This window comes from Danio rerio, chromosome 6, assembly GCF_052040795.2.
Source record: "Danio rerio strain M-AB ecotype USA chromosome 6, GRCz13ab, whole genome shotgun sequence".
Taxonomy (NCBI): Eukaryota; Metazoa; Chordata; class Actinopteri; order Cypriniformes; family Danionidae; genus Danio; species Danio rerio.
Window position 1 is genome coordinate 53,585,229 of NC_141026.1, and position 24,112 is coordinate 53,609,340.

The following is a 24,112-nucleotide window of genomic DNA, read 5'->3' on the forward strand; positions in this document are numbered from 1 at the left end:
TTTTTTCTCTTAGTGATAAAGAAGTCTTACCCAAAGTGTCTTTTAAGGTTTTATTCTTTGCAAAGAAGGTCACAATCATACATCAACAACAGTTTCTGCAGAGAGTGAGGCGTAGAAACAGGATGCGTTCTCTTTTTGTCTAGTTTGTAATGCCCACAAGGTCATCAGAGACATACAGGATGAATCACAGTTACATCAGCGCTCAACTTCATTTTTGACCATCTGTATTTCAGTCTTGCCTCCCAATCCAACATGTAGCTTGTTAAATCTACTAATTCAGATCTTGGCTGGTGATAAACAGATGTGAAAAAGTGGTCACACGTGGTCTAATGTAAACAGTGCATCCATGGAAGAATAAAAGAACAGACCTATAAAGTATGTAAATGCAGTTTTTAAATGTATGTACTGTCACCTGACAGGTTGAGGATAATGCAGAGACATCAGTGAGCAAATGAAGGCAAAGGCAGAATCTGCTTGACTAGTGTATTCAGCATTGAAATGCGCTGTATTATAAATTGTTAGTTTTTATTGTAATAAACTATAATTACAAAAATATCCTGCAATAGTAATGTTGTCTGTTTATTTCTAGACATTATGAAATAATTTAGGAATTTACCTATGGCAACTTACGACCCACGGCTCTCAATGATATTGAGTTTTTGGCCCTTCACATAAAAAAGTTTGGACACCCCTGGTCTAAGGTATATGAGGATAATCAGGCTGGAATAGCTTTAGCAAAACAATCCTGTATAAAGACAAAGATGCAAACGTCGACATTACCATTTTGTGAGATCCGAGTTAAACAAGGGCAAAATCAATCTTGAATACTGTCCAATTACTTACAATAAGGTTGTGTTGACCAAACCAGCAACAATATTTAAGTTGATGAAATTTAACATGTTTATGTTTGGTGTATGAACTCTGCATCTGCTGAAAAAAAGAGAGAGAAATATGTTGTTAAACATTTATGTATGCTCTCAATTCCATTTGTATTTTTGTTTTACATGACTGCCAATCTTGATCAGCTAATAAAGGTGCTTCTATTTGAATAAAATATCCATGACAGTCAGTGTGACAAAGAGCTTACAATGACCTGACATGATGGTGATTCTATGCTCTTTGGTGTGACGGCAGTGGGAAAAGAGCAAGTTTATGTCGTGTGTCATTCTTCATGTTAAAAAATGCTGTGCAAAAAGTTCTCCGTTAACAAGGTATGAAGATCAATTTGGCTAAAAACACTGTTTATAATTCCCAATTATTTTGTGTAAAAGTATTTTTATTCTATTTTGTCCAGTTTGCAATGCAACACCCACCTTTTATAATCGTTTTACTTATTTAATAAACATTAAATGACCTCCAGAGTCACCAGTTCTCAATCCAATAGAGTTACCTATGAGATGTGGTGGCATGGGAGATTCACAATGCATCATGAATGTGCAGCTGACAAATCTGCAGCAACTGTGTTGCTATCATGTCAATATGGAGCAAAATCTCTGAGGAATATTTCCAGTACCTTGTTAAATCTATGCCACGAAGGATTAAGGCAGTTCTGAAGGCAAAAGGGGGTCCAATCCGGTACTAGTAAAGTGTACCTAATAAAGTGGCCAGAGTTTGTGTACTTTGCAATGTAACATTCCAGTTTTTATGGTTTAATTTAAATTTGCATATTGTCTGTATATTGAGTTTACTTTGGGTAAATATTTAAAGTAAATTAAAGCAATTAGGTGCTTCCATTAGTATCTGTGTTTTTGTATACACACACACATTGTTACATGTTTTTCCCTGATGTTATTTTAAAAGTCTGATTTAAAGCTGTTTTGCAACATCAAAGACAATTCTTCAAAGAGAAATGATAAAACATGTCTATTTTATTATTATGTACATACTAAGGCACTGATTGTAGAACAGACCAAAAGTCGACCTTTTTGAAACATCAATTACAATAAACCTAAACTACAAAATGTTTCTAGATTTAATAACATAAAATATAAAAATCAGGAAGGAAAATGTTGTGGAAAAACATAAAAAATCTTAAAATAGGAGTTTGTATAAACATAAGAGGAATATTTCTCAAAATAATCCACCGCTATATTACAAAAAAAAAAAAAAAAAAAAAATATTACAAAGCAATACTTAGTGTTGGACATCAGAGAGCAAGCTAGATGAAAAACATGACCAGGTAAAATATACAAGGATTGTGCAAAAAAAATAACCGACAATACTGAGAGATACAGACGGCCGTAGCACATGAATTGAAGAAAAACCGCCATCCTATTGAGCATATGACCAGCAGGTCCCGGTATGGACCATTTGACAACATTCTGGTGGGGCTGATGTGGAAAAAAGAGGGTGGACCAGATTGGGCTGGTGTCACATACGAAAGTAAAAGAAGGGGGGAAAAGGTTGGGGGTGGCCGTATTGGTTGATTGGGCCCCTAAAGGCTGACTTATACTTCTGCGTCGAGTGATCGGCATGATTGACGGCACCTGCCTTGCGCGTAGCTGCGCATTTATACTTCTGCATGCTGTTTGTGTTGCATTGCAATAACATTACTGAAACGCTATCTGGGGCGAAGCAGTGGCGCAATAGGTAGTGCTGTCGCCTCACAGCAAGAAGGTCGCTGGTTCGAGCCTCGGCTCAGTTGGCGTTTCTGTGTGGAGTCTCCCTACGTTCGCATGGGTTTCCTCCGGGTGCTCCGGTTTCCCCCACAGTCCAAAGACATGCGGTACAGGTGAATTGGGTAGGCTAAATTGTCCGTAGTGTATGAGTGTGTGTGTGAATGTATGTGTGGATGTTTCCCAGAGATGGGTTGCGGCTGGAAGGGCATGCGCTGCGTAAAAACTTGCTGGATAAGTTGCCGGTTCATTCCGCTGTGGCGACCCCAGATTAATAAAGGGACTGAGCCGACAAGAAAATGAATGAATGAAACACGAGCTGGCAGTAGGTTTCTATGTTCCTCTGTGTCAGGTTTCTTCGCTGGGGTTTTGTTTTTAAGTAGCTAAAACGCACTCATTCAGAGGCGGGAACCGGTGGATGTGCAACAACTTTAACCATAAGTTAAACACAAAGGGAAGTTTCACAAATACTTTTGAGAGGAGCATGTGATATGAACACGACTGGATTCTCATCTGTAATCAGTAATAATCCAATCAGATTGATCCAAGTTTACTATAAATTAGGGATGTAACGGTATTGTAAATACCGTCATACCGCAATATTAATTTTTTTCGATATTACCGAAGTCGCATGACTCGGTAAAACTATAGTTCTTCTGAGAAAATTTGCTCAGGCGAATGAAGCGAACGGGAGATAGCTTAAACTACATTTCCCATAAGCCCAGGCGTGGCCATAATCCTTTGCGGTCTGTTGTCGCTACAGATCCAGTAATGCGGAAATGGAGTGTGCTGCTAGTAGCGGAGATGAAAAAAAGATGGAAATGATCGAACCTAAAGCGGGTGTTGTCGCCGCGCGCTTACTGAATAGCAGTGTTGTCGCGCGCGTTCTGATCAGCTGTGTTGTCTCGCGCGTGTTGTCTCGCGCCGAGGGGGGGTTGAGCGCGCATATTCAAGAGCGGTGTTGTCTACTGAAGGGCTGTACGGAGGTTGTGTCGCGTCGCGGGGGCACTTTTGATCGATTTGGAAGGGCTTTTTCCATCCAAGACTAAAAAGGGCATGTGCACTGCACAGGTTGAGCCCTATGTGTGCACGTGCCTGCAAGTTGGGGAATACGACTAATAGCAGTCATGGGGACTGCAGAAACACAGCACACTGTTCAGATTGATGCAGACATTGACTTGTACCGCAAAGAGATCTCTATCTCACTCATGGTTTGTCTTCTCAAGTGGGGGAAAGACAATGCACAACGTTACCCACTGCTGTTAACATGGGCCAAGTCATATCTCTGTCCCAGAATCCTCAGTCCCAAATGAGAGGGGTTTTTTCTGTTGCAGGGGACATTGTAAATACCCAGAGATACCAGCTTTTACCAGATTATAGTTATATGATAATTTTCCTTTAAACCCATCTCTATCTAAGTAAGTGAGTGAGTGATTAAATGTTGAATGTGATGAGTTTTCAACAATACTAAATTGAAACTTAATTTTTTTACATGGTTTAATAATTTTTTGTTATTAAAATTGAAGTTCCTGTTTCAAAGCTTACAGATAGATGGCTAATTTGTATGTCATTGACACTTTTGGCACTTTTTTGGAGTATTTTCAAAAGTTTTGTTTTTCCTGTAAATGATTCAATAAATACCGTACCGTGACATTCATACCGAGGTATTACCGTACCGTGAAATTCTGATACCGTTACATCCCTACTATAAATGGATTGTTTTCTAAGGGGAAGATCTAGAGACCTAGCTGATCTCGAATCCCCATATATGCCTATTGACCGGGCGGGAGCATTGGGCTCAAGTATCTCTGAGCTCAGGGTTCTCTCCCGGGACAGCAAGCCCAACATGCTATAAACGCTAAGCCTATCTAAGTGGGAACTCTTGAAATAACCATCTAGAGCTCGTTGACACTTGTAAACACTCACTAGTTAAATGTTTTGAGAGTTGTGCATCGGTGTCATCCATGGCGAGGGGTATGAGTCCACGCGAGGGGAGCATAATGCAGTAGGCATGGGATGATAACCGGTTAAGGTATACCACGGTTTTGAAAAGACAAGGTTTTAAAACAGTTAAACATTTCTGTTATACCTTTCCTACAATATTTTAAGTGTAATTTTGTCGTCTTCTTCTTCTTTTTTTTTTTTTTACTATTTTAAGTTTTTTTTTAGGGCAATGGTAGAAAAGAACCCTCAACATCACAAGCTACTGGTCAGTCCATGATTCAGGAAACATCTGAAAAACAAATCTCTTATACACCAAGATCCAGTTGAAAAGAAATCTGTGATTTTGAAACTAATGAAGACAGCAGAGGTCAATGACTTATTTCAATAATGTAGCCTGACATTCATTGCTTCAAAAATGTTTAAATGTTATAAGAAATATACCATATTCAGTGGGGAAAGTTTTAGTTTTTTTACCCAGACATTTAAAAAGATCATATTTTAGGGCAGTAATTACAATACCATAATATTTTACCCATGGTTATCATACCGTCAGAATCTTATACTGGCACAAGCCTACGCAGAAGTATAAGTCAGCCTTAATAGTAAATCTGGGGCCCCAAAAACGACATGGGCCCTAAGAATAGTCCAAACTCCCACCTGACCCCCGCAGCGATCATGATGACCAGTAAATGCTAACTGATTAGAATAAAATGAACAGCAAAACTGTAAAACAAAGTATTTAACAAGCTACTGTACACCACACACTCACACCATGATGGTGAAATCCACCACATTTAATACCAAAACAGTGAAATGCACTGTAAACATGACCTGTTTTTTTTTTAGAAATCTCTCAAAAACAGAAAACTGCTCTGTTACAGTAAAATACAAGAACTTAAAAAGAGAAATAAATGACAATTGAAAGGTGTAGATACCACACATCTGAATACAGAGCTGTGCTATAGATTTGCAGGAAGCTTGCAAAAAGATGATCATTTGATTAGCAGAAATGCATTAAAAATTGATTAAACTTGCTTGCTCAGTACAATATGCCAAATAAACCTTGAATAAAAAAAGCACAAATTACAATTACAAACCTTTAAATTATTCTCCTTTTGTGTTGATACAGAATGAGAGAATAATAAAAAAAAAATAGTGAGAATCCTTTAAATATTTGAAGCAGAGCAACTCCTTGACTGCAAAAAATGTTCAGTTTTGATTGGAAAAGCTACAGAACATCTCTGTAATAGGCGCTCTTTACAAAAGCATGATGCATATTGTGAAAAATGCACGATAAAAGATTGTTTGATTCAGAATAAAGTCTTTACCTTCATACTGATCTCCCTGAACTTCTTCTGTGATTAAAAACATCAGTCATGATACTCGAGCTGCACAAGCTGTTTTTGTTATTTTTGGTTGTGTTATTGATCTGCGACATAATTAATAATTGTCACATCTCTCTCTACATCCTGGAGTCGCTGAGCAACTCAAAGAAAGTTCAGTTTTTGGCTTTTTTTTTTTTTTAATTGAGTCTGCAATGAAAGCAGATCACAGACTGGCTCTCTCGCTGACCACGTCCTGGAGGCGTTTGAGCAGCACGTCGTCGTTCTCTTGCCGGAGACATTTAGACGGAGATTCGGTCTCGTCGCCCTCCATGGTGAACGCCCGCTTCTTGCTCACGCCACCCTGACGGATCATCTGGTTTATGTCACTCAGCTCCTGCAGAGAAACAGGTCAACTTTTAGATCCACAGTCAAAACTCCAAAAAACTTGATTGAAAATGAATTGCAAATGAAATATACAGTTGAAGATAACATTTTTATCCCTCCTGTGAATTTTTTTCAGTTAAATCAAAGTAGTTTTTTTAAAACCATTTTAAAGTCAATGTTATTATGCTTCGTTCACACCAGACGCACGAATAAACAGCGATACTGGGTCGTAAATAGACGTGTGAACATTTTAAGTTTACTCACTTTATTCGTGCGTCAAATCCGTTTTATTTGCGCATCAAGTTCATCTAAAAATGGGCAGGGCTTCTGTCTGCTCCGTGACGCTAGCTTCATTGCTAAAAGGCTAATATGGATTTTATTGAGCGAAGAGCTGCTATTATGTGCTTTATAAAGGCTGAAAAACAGTGTTGATTCATTTGGAGCCGCGTCTGAGTCCACTAGATCCATTCAGAGGTACAGCAGCTCTGTGAGCTCATAAACTCCTCCAGAAAATAAACCTGGATGATGGAAGCTTTAGCGGTGCTTCCAACTAAGCCAAGCCCAGTTTGATGAACTGTTGTCTGGGGTCGGTAGGAGGATTTCCCCTGGGAAAACCAACAACAGGCAACATAATCACTCCCCTAGAAGACAAAGCTCATGATTGGTTAATGTTTCTTTCGCGCAAATCGCATCATTCACATGTATCGCCCCGCAGGATGTCTGTTCGAATCTTTGCATTGACTTCACTTGTAAATCACTTGTACTTGATGCTTCCACATCTGGTGTGAACGCAGCATTAGTTCAGAAAAAAATCTTTCCGTTAATCCAAAATTGGAGGGGAAAAAATGTGTATATACATACATACACACATACAATACATACATACACACACACACACAATACATACATACATACAGTTAACTTGCGTAATTACACTAACCTGCCTAGTTACCCTAATTAACCTTATTACATCTTTAAACTTTACACTTTAAGCTGTATAGAAGTGTCTTGAAAAATATCTAGTCAAATATTATTTACTGTCATCATGGCAGTGATCATGAGAAAATCTGCTCCTAAACAGATATTGGGGGAAAAAAAACAAACAGGGGGAAGAATAATTCTGATTTCAATTGTATATGCTATAATCCAATTGAGAACAACAATGCAAAACTACACTGTGTATTCGATCATATGAACATTTTTAAAACATCTTTTGTGATCAGAGTTCCCAGACTTATATGACACCAGATTCAAGGACTTTGTAAAGCTCCATTCCATTTTAAATCAAGCACCTTTGTAATTCATACCCCAGCATATGAAGCACCACAAAAGTCCTTCCTGTAATCACATTTCACTTAAACCTAATATTTATGTTTAAAATGTCAGAGTAATTGACTTAAAAAAATAAATAAATAAAAATTTGAAGGTTTAGATATAAAATTTCTTAAATTAAGAATTTCTCACTTATTTGTTGGGTTTTCGACAGCAGCACAGCCCAATTGTTGAAATAACAGAGAGAGAGAGAATTTTGAGTTTATAGCCATTTCAACTTCTTTGGCTTTGTCATGGCATAAAAACAGATCAAATTTACCACATTTTACAAATACTATTTTTATATGATTATAAAAATGTTTTTAATAATTAAAAGTCACCAACAGCAATACATAATACACAAGGTAAAATAATAATAATAATAATAATAATAATAAGATAAGAAAAATTTTTTAAAAACAATTTAAGGTTTAATTTTGATAAAAATTGTACAATTTTAGAAGGATTTACATTTAAAAATATTTCCTTTTTAAGTCTTTCCAGACAAAAATTGTTGTTTGATAACATAAAAAATAGGGCATTCCACAAGAATATGTTGAACAGTTTGGTTTCTTTTGCAATATTGACATTTTGGTTGTTCTTCTCCTTTAAGTAAATGTTCATGTGTGAATCTTGTGTGTCCAAACCTATTGTCTTCATGAATTTGACAGTGAATCGTTTGTGCAAAACAACATTAAAAAATCAGTAGTGAAATACCCCAGTGTTGTGTCCTAGCTTTGGATTGAACCATTTTCATTGGTGAAACAAAAAAATGGAAGTGTAAGAGACTCAATATAAACTTCTTATAGAACTGTAATATAAAAATCATATTTTAATATTTGGAGGAAGAAAAAAAAAAAGGTTAAAAAGTTTTATTTTTGGGTATTCAGTCTCTTGAAGTGCTTCATTATGCTTTGGCCAACAATTTTCATTTCAGTGCATCCCTATAACACAATGTTGTGTTTGATTAATTACTGTGTGCATTTTAGTTCCTGATGTTATGCAATTTCAAAAATGTAACATTATTGTAATTTAATGTACAATTGAATGATTAAAAGTTAAATCATGGCAATCATGCAATTAAATATTTGACTGACAGCCCTAACATATTAAAAATATCCTGAAATAACTATTGCAAATATTTCTACACATGCTCAGTTGGACTAACCTTTGAAGGGCTTCCAGTGAACCTGTATGTATATGCAGTGCTGGGCGTGAGACTGGAGCTGTTTTTATGAGGAGACACAAAGATGGAGTGTTTCTGAGACACACGGCGAGGAGAGAGAGTGTGAGACCGAACTGAGGGGAACGGAGATAACGGAGGAGCTTCCATCTTTATAGAGAAACAAAAAGAGAGAGAGAGTGTGTGAATAAAAAAACAAAACATTTTTTTTGTTGTTTTCATTTACATACAACAACATAAGGAAGCAAAACAACAAAACCAACCCTGTTATCAAGCGTGGAAAGTGCATATTTAAAAGCAAATGATCTCATCTTTGACACATAAATGTTGTTGTAGAACTGGATGAGATCCCCTCTTTCCTCTGATTCGAAGACAGTCTGTGTTCTGTCAGCCTGATCTGTCCTCTCATTGGCTGTAAAACATAACAAATAACAAAGTAATTAAATGCCAGCAGAATGTTGGCAAATTTATGAAACCTAAAGTAACTAAATAAAAACACACAAAATGTCATCCAATTGGAGTAAATCTGTAATGTTTTTTGAAGAAGTCTCACTATGCCTGCAATTTTTTTTTTATCAAAAATACAGTAAAAATAAGTTTATTGTAAAAATAAATAAACAAATAAATAAACGTCTGATAATATTCTTTTCTTCTAGAGAGAGTCTGATTTGTTTTATTTCAGCTAGAATAAAAGAAGTCTTAATTAAAAAAAAAAAAAAACATTAAGGACAAAATTATTAGCCCCTTTAAGCTATATATTTCCCTAATTGTCTACAGATCAAACCATCATTATACAATAACTCGCCTAATTGCCCTTACCTGCCTAATTTAACCTAGTTTAGCTTTTAATGTCACTTTAAGCTGTATAGAAGTGTCTTGAAAAACATCTAGTAAAATATTATTTCATCATAACAAAGAAAAAATAAATCCGTTATTAGAGAGGAGTTATAAAAACTATTATGTTTAGAAATGTGTTCAAAAATCTTTTCTGTGTTAAACAAAAATTGGGGAAAAAAAAATAAACAGGGCGCTAATAATTCAGGGGGATAATAATTCTGACTTCAACTCTGTGTATTTAAATTTATACATAATTTTTTGTGATATACATTTGAGATCTAAATATATATTATTTAGGGATGCAATGACTATAGATTTTGGTTTTACATTTATAGTCTGAGGAATAATCACGGTTATCACGATTAATATGCGTTCATTGATTTTAAAACTTTTTAGAAAAATCTAATTTGTGATTTGTGAAAAGTGTTCTCTTTGGACCTAAACATAAGTGAAAAGTAATAATTTATAATGAAAATAATTGACAGAACAATGAATAAATAAATAAAAATAAGAATAAATTAAAACCCTTATTTTTGTCTAATATAAATCTAAGCAACATATTAGCCAAGTATTTTCCTTTTAAAGAGAACAAATATAGTCAAAGGCTGCTGAACCTCTGTCTGAAAGGTACTTTTGATCAGCTATATGTGAACTTGTTTGGTATTTTCATTTTCAAATTTTTTTCTTCTCTTTGTCACTCCCAATATGACCGCAAGAAAAGAAAAAATAAAGTTGTGTGCAGATGTGACACATGAATGGCCCTTAGTTATTAGCCTCAGCCATGCTTAATCCAGTGTGCTTGCGCATTAGCCTGTGTACAAGCTCAGAACTGTAACCTAGCACACAGTTGGCATAACTTTGTTTAGTTGCAGCAGCTTTGTTCCGTACAGAAACGCAGTGTTAAGAAGCCTTCACGATTAGTTAACCATGTTGAATTAAAGTGTGGTTAATAGTGAAATCAGTTAGTTGTTGCATCCCTAATATAAATACATTTATTTATTAATAAACAATTCATTTTCCACAGGACTAGTTTGCAGCTCTGCACAAGAAGTTTGGCCTTACGAGAAATGGTCGTGCCCAACTGAGCCTGGTTTCTCTCAAGGGTTTTTTTTTCCTTCACTTTTGTAAATTGGTGAAGTTTGTTCCTTGAGCTGTCACCACTGGCTTGCTTAGTTGGGACTTGTGGAGCTGCATATTGATGGATCTTCTCTTCAGTGTTTGGACTCTCAGCAGTAAAAATTAACCCACACTGAACTAAACTGAACTTCAACTCTAAAAACTGAACTGACAGAGTTTCAATTCACTATAATCTTCTATGTGAAGCTGCTTTGACACAATCTACATTGTAGAAGCGCTAGAAAAATAAAGATGAATTGAATAGTTAAAACATAATTTATTCCTTTGATGCAAATTAAGCATTCAGCCCTCAAATAATCCTTTAGAAATTATTTTAATATGCTGAGTTTGGTGTTCAAGAAACACTTCTTGTTATTAGTAAAATTCAAGACAGCTGCGCAACTAAAATATTTGTGTGGAAATCATGAAAGATTTTCCTCATGACTCTTTGATGGACAAAAAGCAATTTATGCAAATAATCTTTTTCATCATTATTCTAAGGCGACAGGAAGGACACTTTTATTAAATTTAACATGTCCTTACAACTAAAAACATACCATCTAACATCTAAAAAACCCCATCTAACTGGCTCCAAATATTTGAATGCCAATGCACTATACAGTGAATTATTTATTTATTTTTAAAAAGGCAGATGCGTTTGTCTGTATCGTCCTTACACTGGTCTGCTGGAGGATCGACTTCCATGTTCTCGTCAGCCTGCTGCACTTTGGGACGCCTCTTTATTAAAACACTGCGGTACACCTACAAACACACATAACATGGTTGATGTGGGTATATCAAAGACTGAGTTGTGCTTCCTTTCAACTCAAATTACAAGATTTTCGACACTTGTGTGCATTAAAGCATTTCTATGCCATTTAGAAAGACTAAGAGTTGACTCACATGACTGTTGGCCTGTGGTTGTGTTCGGTAGCATTTCATAATGTCCTGAAAAGTGTGCTCTTCTTTCGTGATCTGCAAAAAATGTCACAATTTAAAGGATTTTTTATGTAAAATTGTAATTTGTATACATTTTATTCATACATTTTTTCATTTATCAAAGTGATGAATGTTTTTAATTAGAAACAATGCATTAATAAAATGTGTTATATAAAATATTGGCATTTAAAAAACACAAGACCAAAATAATAGACAGCAACATGGTATTTAAAACTGAAACAATAAAAGTTTTTTTGAGCAACAAATAAGCATATTAAAACTATTCCTGAACAATAACATGATGCTGTAATTATGCCAAAAATGCAGTATTTTGTTTATAAATATTCATAACATTCCTTTAGATTTTTACTTATACATCATATTATATCATGTCATGTCATATCATATATTTTTATTTAATATCATAGCAACAACAATGGTTATTTTCATAGCAAAACCATTGAATTAATAAATAAACAATTAAACAGCAAGACATTACCATAAAACTTTTGACCAATGTTTAAAAATATTAATGTTTTACTGCATTTAAAATCTGTACCCTTGATATGATGTAAACAGCACAGAGCAGCAGCTGGTCCAGGTGTCTGTCCTTCATCAGGTCAGTGCAGTGCAGGAGAGAGTGCTCAAAACACGTCCAGATCTTCCCTCTTAGCTCTGAGGAGATATCCAGCTTCAGACACAGGTCTCGCAGACGCACACTGGCTAAATGATACACCTGAAAGGAGTAGCAACAGAACATATGCACTTGAAATAAGACAATTAGACCCATATTTAAATTAAGGCTCTGCTGGGGAATAAAATTTTTTTTTTTTGAAAACTGTTTTTCTCTATACTTGCATGATTAAGAATTGCTAATATATTTCTGTATATCAAATATATATTTGTATATAGCAAAAAAAAAATTTCCTAACGACATGCACAGATGAATTGTTCACCACAAAACTAGCAATGTGAGCTAACTAACCCAATATGGTTAGTTTTGATTTCATGTGTACTTAAAAAACAAAACAAAAAACATTAAGAATAACAAAAAAAAAAAAAAAAATTAAATAAATAAAAATTAAAAATTTAACTAATAAATAGGGCAGTACTGACACTTTCCTTAAGACCACAATCCTATAAAATTCCTTCATACTGGGGAATACTTAATTTGTGGTGCTTTTATTTAAATGTATCCAGAATCCCCCCTCAAGAGATTTTCGATCTTTGATATGTTCCCCATAACAAATCTTTATATGGCAGGACCTGATCAAAAATAGTATCCGTGTATCCATAGTATTATTTGAACAATTTTTTTGTTCTGATTGGAGTAAAAAAAAACACACACAACAAAACAAAACAAAACAAAAAAGAAAACAAATTCACAATAAAACCACAAAAAAACACAAAACCAACCAAAACAAAACAAACCACAACACAAAACAAAAAACACAACATAAACCAAACCACAACACACAAAACAAAACACAAAACAAAACAAACCAAAAAAAACAGCACTAAACAAACCGCAACACAACAAACCAAACCCACAACAAATAAAACACAAGAAAACCAACCAAACCGAACCAAAAAACGAGAACTACAACACAACAAACTACAACACAACAAACAAAACCAAAAAACTGAAACTACAACACAACAAACTAAACCAAATAACACAAAACCAAAACATAAAACAAAAAACACAAAACAAACAAAACACAACAAAACAAAACAAAAAACAGAAACTACAACACAACAAACCAAACAAAACCAAAAAACAGAAACTACAACACAACAAACCAAACAAAACACAACAAAACCAAAAAACAGAAACTACAACACAACAAACCAAACAAAACACAACAAAACCAAAAAAAAAGAAACTACAACACAACAAACCAAACAACAAATCACACAAAACCAAAAAAACAGAAACTACAACACAACAAACCAAACAACAAATCACACAAAACCAAAAAAACAGAAACTACAACACAAAACCCCAACAAAAACCAAAACAACAAACAAAACAAACTACAACACAACAAACCAATCTAAACAACAAAACAAACCACAAAACAAACCCAAACAAAAAATAAAACGCAACAAAACATTACAAAACTAGAATTTTGAAGTCAGCAACACTGTCCTCCTCACCTTCCTGAAGAAGAGTGCGAGTGAGCCCGTGCGGCGAGGTTTATTGGCAGGTGGTGGCTGTGAGTCAGAGCTGATAGCTGGAGCGGCTAGAGCAGGCCGGCTCGGGGAAGCGGTCAATAAAACTTGAGCAGTGAGAGGATTCATATCGCTGGCCTGAAGCTGGATGACTGTGATGCCGCCTGCCTCATTCTTCACCACTTAAGGACATGCAACACCAGCACAATGTTTATTTTTGTAAAACTTTTTCTTTGGAAAAAATGTGAATTAAAAGAGAAGGAAGAATACCTGGCAGTGGAATGGTGAGCTGCTGGCCATTTCCGGTGGCCATGGAGAGGACAGTGGTTGTGGTGGTCTGGTTTTCCATGCCACTGGGAATGATTTTGATGGGAGTGACAGAGATCCTTTTTACTGGGGATTGTGGTGGAGCGTCGTCACCAAACAAGCGTCTCTTTGCGCTGCCAGCAGCTGGAGAGCTGTAGCGATCATGGAGAGAGATGGGGGATTGAGGGAGGTCTGGGAAAGAAAGCAGAAATGTTATTCAGGTCATTCGTCTCATATAATGCAGAAACAGTTTCGATTTGTGAAACCAAACAGTTGAGAAAGAAAATATATAGGTATTTTGTGAAGAATGCACTGAATTGTGGAACGATGTACAATGACAATATTAGCAGCATGATGTTCCTGGAGCTCTTTGGAGGTTGTCTGTGGTTTGTCTGTAATCACTCTAACCATTCCTTGCCTTTCAGATATTTGTCTAGGTCTAGCACATCTTTCCTTCACAAAAACTGTTCCTGTGGCTTTCCATTTACTTACTATATTTCTGACTATGGAGATAGAGATTTTAAGGGTTAACGAAACCCTTGAGTACTTTTGAGATTTTAACAGATTTGTGTGTGTTGAGCATTAGTTAAGACAATGTTAGCACCTGTTAGCTTTAATTGTGGGAAAAACTGGATAATTTTGAGCTTTTGTCAGCTTATTTTTCAGATTTTTGGGGCGGATCAACATCGGCGATGTAGCTCAAAACTGCAAGTGCAAAGATGACGCGTCGGTTACTCATTTTTAATCATAGCAGAGTTTTCTTATCCTATGAGAAGAGCCGGCTTCTTAATTATTCATGACTGCATGTGCTTTCCGAAGGCAAGGCAGACCTGCCATGCTGTGAGACACTGACCCACGGCACACACTCTTTAGCTGTTCATGAATGGTTGTATGTGTTTGTGTCCATGATCCACGGGTTTTGTTGCATGTTTTTGCATGTTGTCAGGGCTGATACAGCAAAGCTGTTTATGTCCAGCAAGCATTTTTGTCGGGAGAGCAGTACGAGAACTGGAGAACGCCGGACTTTGTTCGTTCACATTTAGACACATCGCCGTGCTGCTGTGTTTGCCTAAATCCTCTAGATTACCAACAGGGGTAATGGTTAAAATAGGGCAAGAGTCTGCATTCAGACCCAGGGATTGAGGGAAAAGTCTTCATTTATAGTGTTTATATGAACACGATTATCTTTACAAGAATATAAATTTAGTTATCTGTATGTGAAATTACATATAACATATGTAGCAGGGTATTAAAAACTGTTAATTCTTTACATTTTAACTTTGTAAACTATAAACTCATGAGTCTTCTCACGGTTTGTGTCTCATTTTGTGAGCCGACTGACAACAGTTGTTCGCTCCCCTCCTTCTCCCCTGCTGGCCACGCCCACTCCTGCCCTTTGCTCGCGAAGCTCCACGCCCATTATGACGCATCTTTTGAAAAAATCCTGAGGCAGACCTGAACCGAAAGTGGGGGTGTCATGACTCTTTAAACCTGTGATAGCTTCTTGTATCCTTCTCCTAAATTATGTTGGTGAATTATTCAAGCTTTTAGGTAAATAGGGAGTTCTTTTGAGGTTCCTACGTTGCTACTTTCAGGTTCACAATAAGGAGAAGCACAAGCAGCAATCAGCTATCTTAAATATCGTTTTGCATGAATGTCATGATTGTTAAGGCTCACTCAAATCACATTTTTGAAGTAATCAATCAGAATTAAGTGACTACAGGTTTTGAAATCTACACAATTTTTTTATATCTTTTAAAAATCTTTTTTGCATAGCCTATTTTTCAGTTTCAATCTAATTTCACACATCATACTGCTACACAATGTATTACTTTTTGGAAAAACATGACATTATATAGCTTTCACTAGAAACCAAATAACATTTCACCTTGTTCTTCTCTTACAAAGAAAGAGCACATAATTATGCAGCCAGAGAGGGGTACTCAAATTTTTGCCATTACTTATAATTTGTTCATTTGTTCTTTTGTTATTTACGACTGTTTACTTGTCTTGATCAATATTTGAGCTAAATTATATAAAGTTATAGTTTAAGCTGCAATATTAAAATTCATACTTTATTTTAATTTACAATTCACACCAGTAGCAAACCATTAGTTACTAAGCACTAATAAACAGTCATTATCTTAACAATAGTGCTAAGCCAGTAGTTTATGAATAAATACTTCAGCTAAATACTTGTTTACAATTGTAGTAGCATACTTCTTGCACAGTGCATGCAAAAGAGAGATCCATCTAAAGTAGGATACACATTTATTAATTCAGTTTTTCAGTGTTGTTGTCATTGTGTAAATTACTAAACTATGCTTGTACAGAAAAGGATTGAGTCGTAAAAAGTGAACTGACAACCAAATTTAGCTGGAGTGTGTAAGTAAGCAGAGTATGATACCTTTGCGTGCGCTGGAGCCCAGGCCAGTGCGGACCTCCCTGAGGCGAGGGTGAATGATGGGGGACAGCGCCACCAATGGGAGGTGAGTGGGACCACCTGCATTGTTGCCTGTATCAAAATTGCTAGGAAAATTCACCTTAAAATCAGAAACACAGATAAATGTGAGACACTGAAATAATCCATTGATCTAAATCACAGGTCTTAAACTAAATTCCTGGAGCGCCGCAGAGCTGCACTGTTTTGCCCCAACCCACTTCTAACACAACGGATAAACTAATCAAGGTGTTCAGAGTAGTCTTGAACACCTTGATTAGTTGAACCAGGTGTGTCTAATTAGGGCTGGAGCAACCATGCAGAGCTGTGGCACTACAGGAATTGAGTTTGAGAGCCATGATCTATCTAATAGAGTAATCTATTAAGCATACAAAGTGTGTGCACATGTACTGTCTATAGATACCTCTTCTACAGTAGGAACTTTATTGTTATCCTTGTTAAGAGCATTCCACAGGGCTGAATCTCTTGTCCACGCTCTGCTTTCCAGCACCTGTTCCTCTATACTGTTCAAATGCTTCACCATGTCTCTGGATAAACCCTCCTCTGAGCGGATGAACACCTCAATCACCTACACAAACACATGTTTATTTACTTAGCATTTCAGCATTTCTTTTAAGCACTAAACAGATTGTGATCTTTATTCTAGAGACACATCTATATCTACTGCAACGAGATGCAATAGTGCACTAACAACAACCAAAGCTATTATAAAAAAAAAAAAAAAAAAAAAACACTACAATGTACTAAAATATGCAGGTGACAATAAATAAAAATAATTGTGCAAATAAATAAATCCACACATTTCACAAATAAACAAATAAATAAATATGCAAATAATCAAATAAATACGCAAATAAGTAAAAAATTATCAAATAAATAAATAAAAAATCCACAAATAAATACGAAGATAAATAATCAAATAAATAAAATAATAATATTATTATAATTATATATATATATATATATATATATATATATATATATATATATATATATATATATATATAGTTGGACAATATTGCAACAAAAAAAATTAAATCACGATATCACATTTCATATCATTCGATTTTGATAATTACTGAATATGTTTTACAGTCTATTTAGGAATATTAGGATTTTTTAATTTATTTAAATCACTTTATTTTATTTTACCAACATTACTGAGGCAAATAGTTTTGATAGACAAAAACTAAATTATTTAAACAAAATATCTGATCTCTTTATAATAAAATAAACGTGTTAAGGAGACTCTTAATCTTAATAAATAAAATGTTACAAAGTGTGTGCAATGGTAAAGTGTAAACGCTGAACGATCAAAGCAAACTTTAAGCTGTGAATAATAATACAGTAAACCTCAAACTCTGTCAACAACACAAATAATGATAATCAAATTTGAGCTTTTAAGTAAAGGAACCAGCCATCATTATTTAAATACATACAGCATGGCGCTCGCTCAGCAGCTGCATTTAATAAAACTATATCGCTTCATACGAAACTACCTACCAATTTTTTTTTTTTATCGATACTGACAAAGACCTTCGGTCATTAAATATTGACATCGATTTTATATATATATATATATATATATATATATATATATATATATATATATATATATATATATATATATATATATATATATATATTAAGGGTGGAGCCGAACCCGAATACGGTATTCGGAAAGGCACGAATAGCGTTTTTACGAATACTTGATTCGAACAAATACTTGAAAAATTATTTGTATTCGGGAGCAAGAAAAACACTATATCAAAAAGCAGCGTTTCCTCATGAGACCACAGTGCATGCCCGCGTGAGTGAGTGAGAAAGAGAGAGAGAGAGAGAGAGAGAGAGAGAGAGAGAGAGAGAGAGAGAGAGAGAGAGAGAGAGAGAGAGAGAGAGAGAGAGAGAGAGAGAGACGCTCAGTGCAAAACGCGCCAAAGCCCGAAACTGAAAGCGAGACGTGACTGTTAAGGGACTGTTTCATATGGATTTATTAATCATTCTTACTGTTCAGTGATCGCAAACTGCCGTAGCTTATTAAAGACGCAAACCTCTCTCTGCACGTCAGCTGTGCGCCTTCAGCAGACCTCCTCATTCCTGCAGCACGAGAGCTTTATGATTGTTTATGCGCGCCAAAAGTGGCGGATCTGTCCGGTAAAATATCTGACTGCGTGTCACCGCATCCCTAAGGACTGTTTGGCGAAATATTTGACTGCATGTCACTGCATAACAAACGACTGAAACGATATAACTAGAGAAATCTCCACTGTGCCACTGTGCGTATGGCAAGCCGTTTTAGCATTTAAACCTTGTTGAGACTATCCATAAATATATTTAGAGATATCTCTAATTATATTTTGACTTGTCATAATTATAATTCAGATTGGAAATATCTGCAAATATATTATGACTGACTAGTCATATTCCTCCATTGACTTCCATTGAAAAATATTTGCAGATATCTCTAAATAAACAAACAAACAAACTTTGTGTCTTTTTTGTGGCAGGCAGATGATAATAGCAAGGCTGCATCTTTTAGTATTATATAGAATACTTTTGTTCTGCCAGATCTCCCAGGCAGGGTTTTATTTAGATTTATTTAGCTTATTTTTGGAATTCTGTCCATTGGAAAAAAGTCCTTTCAGAAGAAGAACAGTTTTTTGAAGTATTATTTGTTTTTATTCTGTCTATTCAGTGTCCTTAAACAAGAACGTTGGTGGTGGGGTTCATAATATTCACAATGGTATTTTATTAGTTGTTGGTTTAACCATGGATGAGATAATGGCTTCTATGTTATTTTCTTTTCAATGACATTTCTTATCACATGTTCAAAAACAACAGCCAATATTGCATATCTATAATTTATATAATGGGTATAATTAAACAATACTTTCACTATAACGTAAATTAGAAGTGTAATAGAAAAATATATATTTCTGCGCCATTTTGAATTTTACTCGAATACAAATACAAATACAAATACTTTTCCCCCTCAACAAATACAAATACCGGCTGCTCCGCACATCCCTAATATATATATATATATATATATATATATATATATATATATATATATATATATATATATATATATAATAATAATTCCTGCATAAATAAAAAACTTGTCACTTTGCATACACATGAAGCCTCTGTAGCCAAAACAATTTCCTTGTGTGTGTAAGCACACGTTTCAATAAAACCAATTCTGATTCTGATAAGTATAGAAATAATTAATAGTGTGGGCAGATAAATTTAAGAAAAAAAAATAAACAAAGTTTTCTCCCCTTTTAAATGTGTATTCATTTTTGGACGTTGTTTCCGCATTTACTTTTCCTCAGCTCAACAAGCTTATGAGACAGTGTCTATATATCATCATCAGCGACAAAAAAAAAAAAAAGGTGAACAAGATTTTTTTCAACAATCAATCATAATGGCATAAAGCCCACCTTCTGAAGATTGATAATACACTCTCATTAGCATGTTGAGCTCAGGAAAAGTGAACGTGGAACTACGTTCTAAAAGGAATACACATTTGAAGGAGGGAGGATCAACTCAGTTTAGCATTTTCTTATTCCCCTAACAAAAGTGCAATTTATTTAATTATTTATCTGCCCGCACTTTTAATTCTTTATATATTTATGCATGCAGGAATTTGAGGATTTATGTATTGTTTTTGCAGGTTTAATCCTCCATACTGACACTGTTCTGTACCTTGTAAAAGTAGAAAGGTGGGATCTGAAAGATTTCCAGTATCCAGGGGAAAGTTCTTTGCGAGCTGTATGAGAACAGCACCACCTCCAGACAGCAGGCCAAAAGAGAGCAATGGAGCACCTCCTGCTCCAACAGAACCTGATTGAGAACAAGACGTGAGACAGGAAGAGCTTACAATCTTGCACCAAAGCAGACAGCGAGAGCTTTAAAATAAGACATTACTGCAAGACATGTTATTCCTCATAACCGATTCCTCTTTGATTAAAAAAAAAAAAAAAAAAAAAAAGTGGAAAAGCTACATTTCCCAACACATTTATCACATGCATCAAGCATATATCAAATATAATATTAATAATGTGACTTACTGCCCAGTCCTTGCCTTGTAATCTCTTCATCTCTTGAGTCATTACATTCTCCAGGATCTTAAAGTACAAGATCTCGGCCAGCTTCAGACGTTTCTCTGCAAAGTCTACACACAAGAGCCTGCACTTATTTACATGATCACACATAATGTTTTCATAATGATCAATCATTTTAGACGGCAGTAAATCTGACCCATATGTGCTCCCGGCAGGTCATCTGTGGGATTAGTGTAGGCCTGTTTGAACTTTTCCCCCAAGGTTTTCACTCGATTCAGAATGGATTCAGTGGGGTTTCGAGAACAGGAACTATTTGAACAGAAAATGAAGAATGGTTAAATAGACGTATAGGTTTGTTATTGTGAATTGTGGGGATATTCCATAGGTTTCTATTGTTTTTATACTGTACAAACTGTATTTGAGATGGCACTTCCCCAACCCCACGCGTTACAAAAAATTGTGCAGTTTTACTTTCTGAAAAAGCTCATTCTGCATGATTTCTAAGCCTTTTGAAAAATGTAAACATCAGCAATGTCCTCATAATTCACAGTCTCCTGTGTCATAATACACATTTGCGTCCACATCTGACACAAAAACAACTACAAAAAGAAATCACAGAAAACCAAATCTAAAACTATTAGTGCATGTTTTGGTTTTAGCAGACACTTACTTAAATATCTGGAGCAGAGCGTCGCTCGGTGCGTTTCGGAGACCAGACACCATGCTTTGCAGTCGACTCACACTTTGGGTGGCTGAAGAAACAGGCGTGACCAGCACTTCCTTCTCCTTTAAATACCGTCGACCCGTTAGAGGAGTAGAGGGAGCAAGGGAACGGGTCTGCACACAAACAGGAAGAAGATGCAAATATATATATATATATATATATATATATATATATATATATATATATATATATATATATATATATATATATATATATATATATATATACACACACACACACACACACACACACACACACACACATATATATATATATATATATATACATATATATATATATATATATATATATATATATATATATATATATATATATATATATATATATATATATATATATATATATATATATATATATACATATATATATACATATATATATATATACATATATATATATATATATATATATATATATATATATATATATATATATATATATATATATATATATATATATATATATATATATTTAGGTGTATATAGGGGTGTAATGAGGTCCCATATCACATGGTATCACGAGATTAAATCACGATGAGATTTCTCGTAGAGGTGTAAAGTTATCTCGTGAGTTGTTATGTTATGATGGAGCGTGAGGGTAAAATTAGCATTGAAGATTAGAGGCAGGTTTGAACCACAATTCACAATTCAAGTGCTTTGCACACACCTGGCAACCAGGGCTGCCTCGATGTTGCGTGTCGCTCATTTGCTTGGGCGAGTGTGACGTAACCTTTTTTTTTTCACCGAAGGTTGCTGTCTGAGCAGAGGCTACAGCTGACATGTTAAGCCGTAAAGTATTCCTATTTCAGTCACATTACTGCTGTGCAGTACAGACACGTCAACACCTTGATTAAACTCTTACCATCGTGTAGGACTTTTAGCCGCATTTTGCGACAGAATAAGCCATGCATACACAGCTGTTTAACTCTAACTTTAAATTCTCTAACTTTAAATGAACTTTAACATTAATTCCCTCCATCTACTGAGTCAGTAAAGGACCAGACACACGCATCTCTGTGCTCATGCACACACACAATCAGGGAACTCCTAGAGGCTTGTCGCATCATCAGCGAACACAGCTTTATACTGTCTGGGAAAAGAAGTTATCTTTTCATTCATGTGGTATCAAGTTACTTTAAAACAACCCTCTCCTATCACTACTTAATTTATAATTGCATCCAGTAGTTCTAAGCTTGTCATGGGTATAAAATATCATTCATTGCTTCTTTTTTTTTAAGATGCAGTATGTTTGACACCCAGTGGTTGAACTAGGTATTGCATGCCTGTTTCAAAAACGCAAGTACAGGCTGCCAAATTGATGACACCAACAGAAGCGAGCCAGCTTATTATATCATAATCTGCTCATCTAATGTTAACGTTTGTAATATTTATATTATTTTCTGATTAATAACCACCTTATGTGAAATACTGAATCTGCGTCTCATTGCTGAGCCTGCTACTGTCCACCGGAGGCCTCATTTCAGTCACAAACACACACTTTGAGAGGCTTCCAGATTGAATGAATGAATGAATAAAAAACATGGTTTTCTGCTAAAGCAACCCAGGGTGCTGAAATATAATTGGCTAAACTGGCATTGGGCGGGATAAATGAACAAAACAAAGACAGACAATCCTGCACGTAACTCACAATTTTAAAGTAGAATATCTGACTTCATTGTTTTTCAGATAAACAATTATGTTCACTTAGCATGTTTCTTAAATACCTGCAAACATATTATGGTATTTTTATGCTTTAGAAAAGTCAAAAACTTACATACAGCACCTTTAAAAAGCACCTAAATAGTTTTGCATTTTGTGACGTTTTTTTTTTATATTTTCCATTGCGTTTTCAAATATTTATTAATATTTCCAATTATGCATAAAAAGACTACTTTCCATTCAAATATTAGCAACATATTTTGCAGTGTTGGCATGTCCTTTACTGCACAGAAGTCATTAAAATAACATTCATTACAAGTTGATTTAAAAAAGCACCTATATGGTTTTGCATTTTGTGATTTTTTTTCAGTTGAATAAAAGACTATTTTCCATTCATAAATTTTATCATACAAGATTTCTTTAAAACACTGCCAAAACCTTGTTTTGTTTTCGTGAACCAAATCTTGTGTCTTGTCTCCTGAAGTAAGCATCTCATCACACCCCTAATAAATACTGTAATTACAGTCACTGTTAATCTAACTACTTTCCTTCATACCTTCTCAAAGTGCTGCTGAAGGTTGTTCTCCACCTGCATGCGGGCAGAGAGATGACCTGAAGGAGCTTCAGTGGTGGATTTGCGCGGTGTGCCGATCTCCTCGTCTGCATCAGCCCCCAAAAACACTCGCTCATCAAAATCCCCCACAGTCAAGACAAACTCCTCATAATCACGATTTATGGCTTTACTGAAAAGACACAAATGTTTTCAAAAGCATTTAATTGCATACCATGTTTTGCATGGAAAAGCAATGTATTCAGAAATTCAATGTGCTTACTTGTTATCTTGGAAATTTGGAGTGTCCAGTAATTCAGTCAGAGTTTCAACATCACCTTTTAACATCTGGGAATATAAGGAGGTAAAACAAAAGCTATAAATGTAGAATTAGGCCTGCACAATTAGACATTTCTAAACCGAAATGACTATATAAAAAAGTAAAAATTTCAAATCCCAAAAGCAGTGTTTATTTCAATGCACTAATAAATAA

General features: G+C 35.1%; 1 protein-coding gene and 1 long non-coding RNA gene across 2 annotated transcripts in view; one reads left to right on the forward strand and one right to left on the reverse strand.

Moving 5' to 3' along the window:
* Window positions 1–6,108, forward strand: LOC147843676 (uncharacterized). Its single transcript, XR_015494266.1, has 2 exons — window positions 1–3,183; window positions 4,280–6,108. It is a non-coding gene; the product is annotated as an uncharacterized LOC147843676 (long non-coding RNA).
* rbl1 (retinoblastoma-like 1 (p107)) overlaps window positions 5,944–24,112 on the reverse strand; it is a gene marked incomplete in the record, with an annotated part of 26,365 nt that continues 8,196 nt past the window's right edge. Inside the window, 16 exon segments of the mRNA NM_001130610.1 lie at window positions 5,944–6,278; window positions 8,748–8,912; window positions 9,026–9,172; window positions 11,397–11,477; window positions 11,619–11,690; window positions 12,214–12,390; window positions 13,815–14,011; window positions 14,100–14,327; window positions 16,543–16,678; window positions 17,000–17,164; window positions 20,308–20,445; window positions 20,673–20,776; window positions 20,863–20,975; window positions 21,337–21,503; window positions 23,626–23,812; window positions 23,903–23,967. Coding sequence (NP_001124082.1) covers window positions 6,108–6,278; window positions 8,748–8,912; window positions 9,026–9,172; window positions 11,397–11,477; window positions 11,619–11,690; window positions 12,214–12,390; window positions 13,815–14,011; window positions 14,100–14,327; window positions 16,543–16,678; window positions 17,000–17,164; window positions 20,308–20,445; window positions 20,673–20,776; window positions 20,863–20,975; window positions 21,337–21,503; window positions 23,626–23,812; window positions 23,903–23,967 — 2,313 coding nt within the window.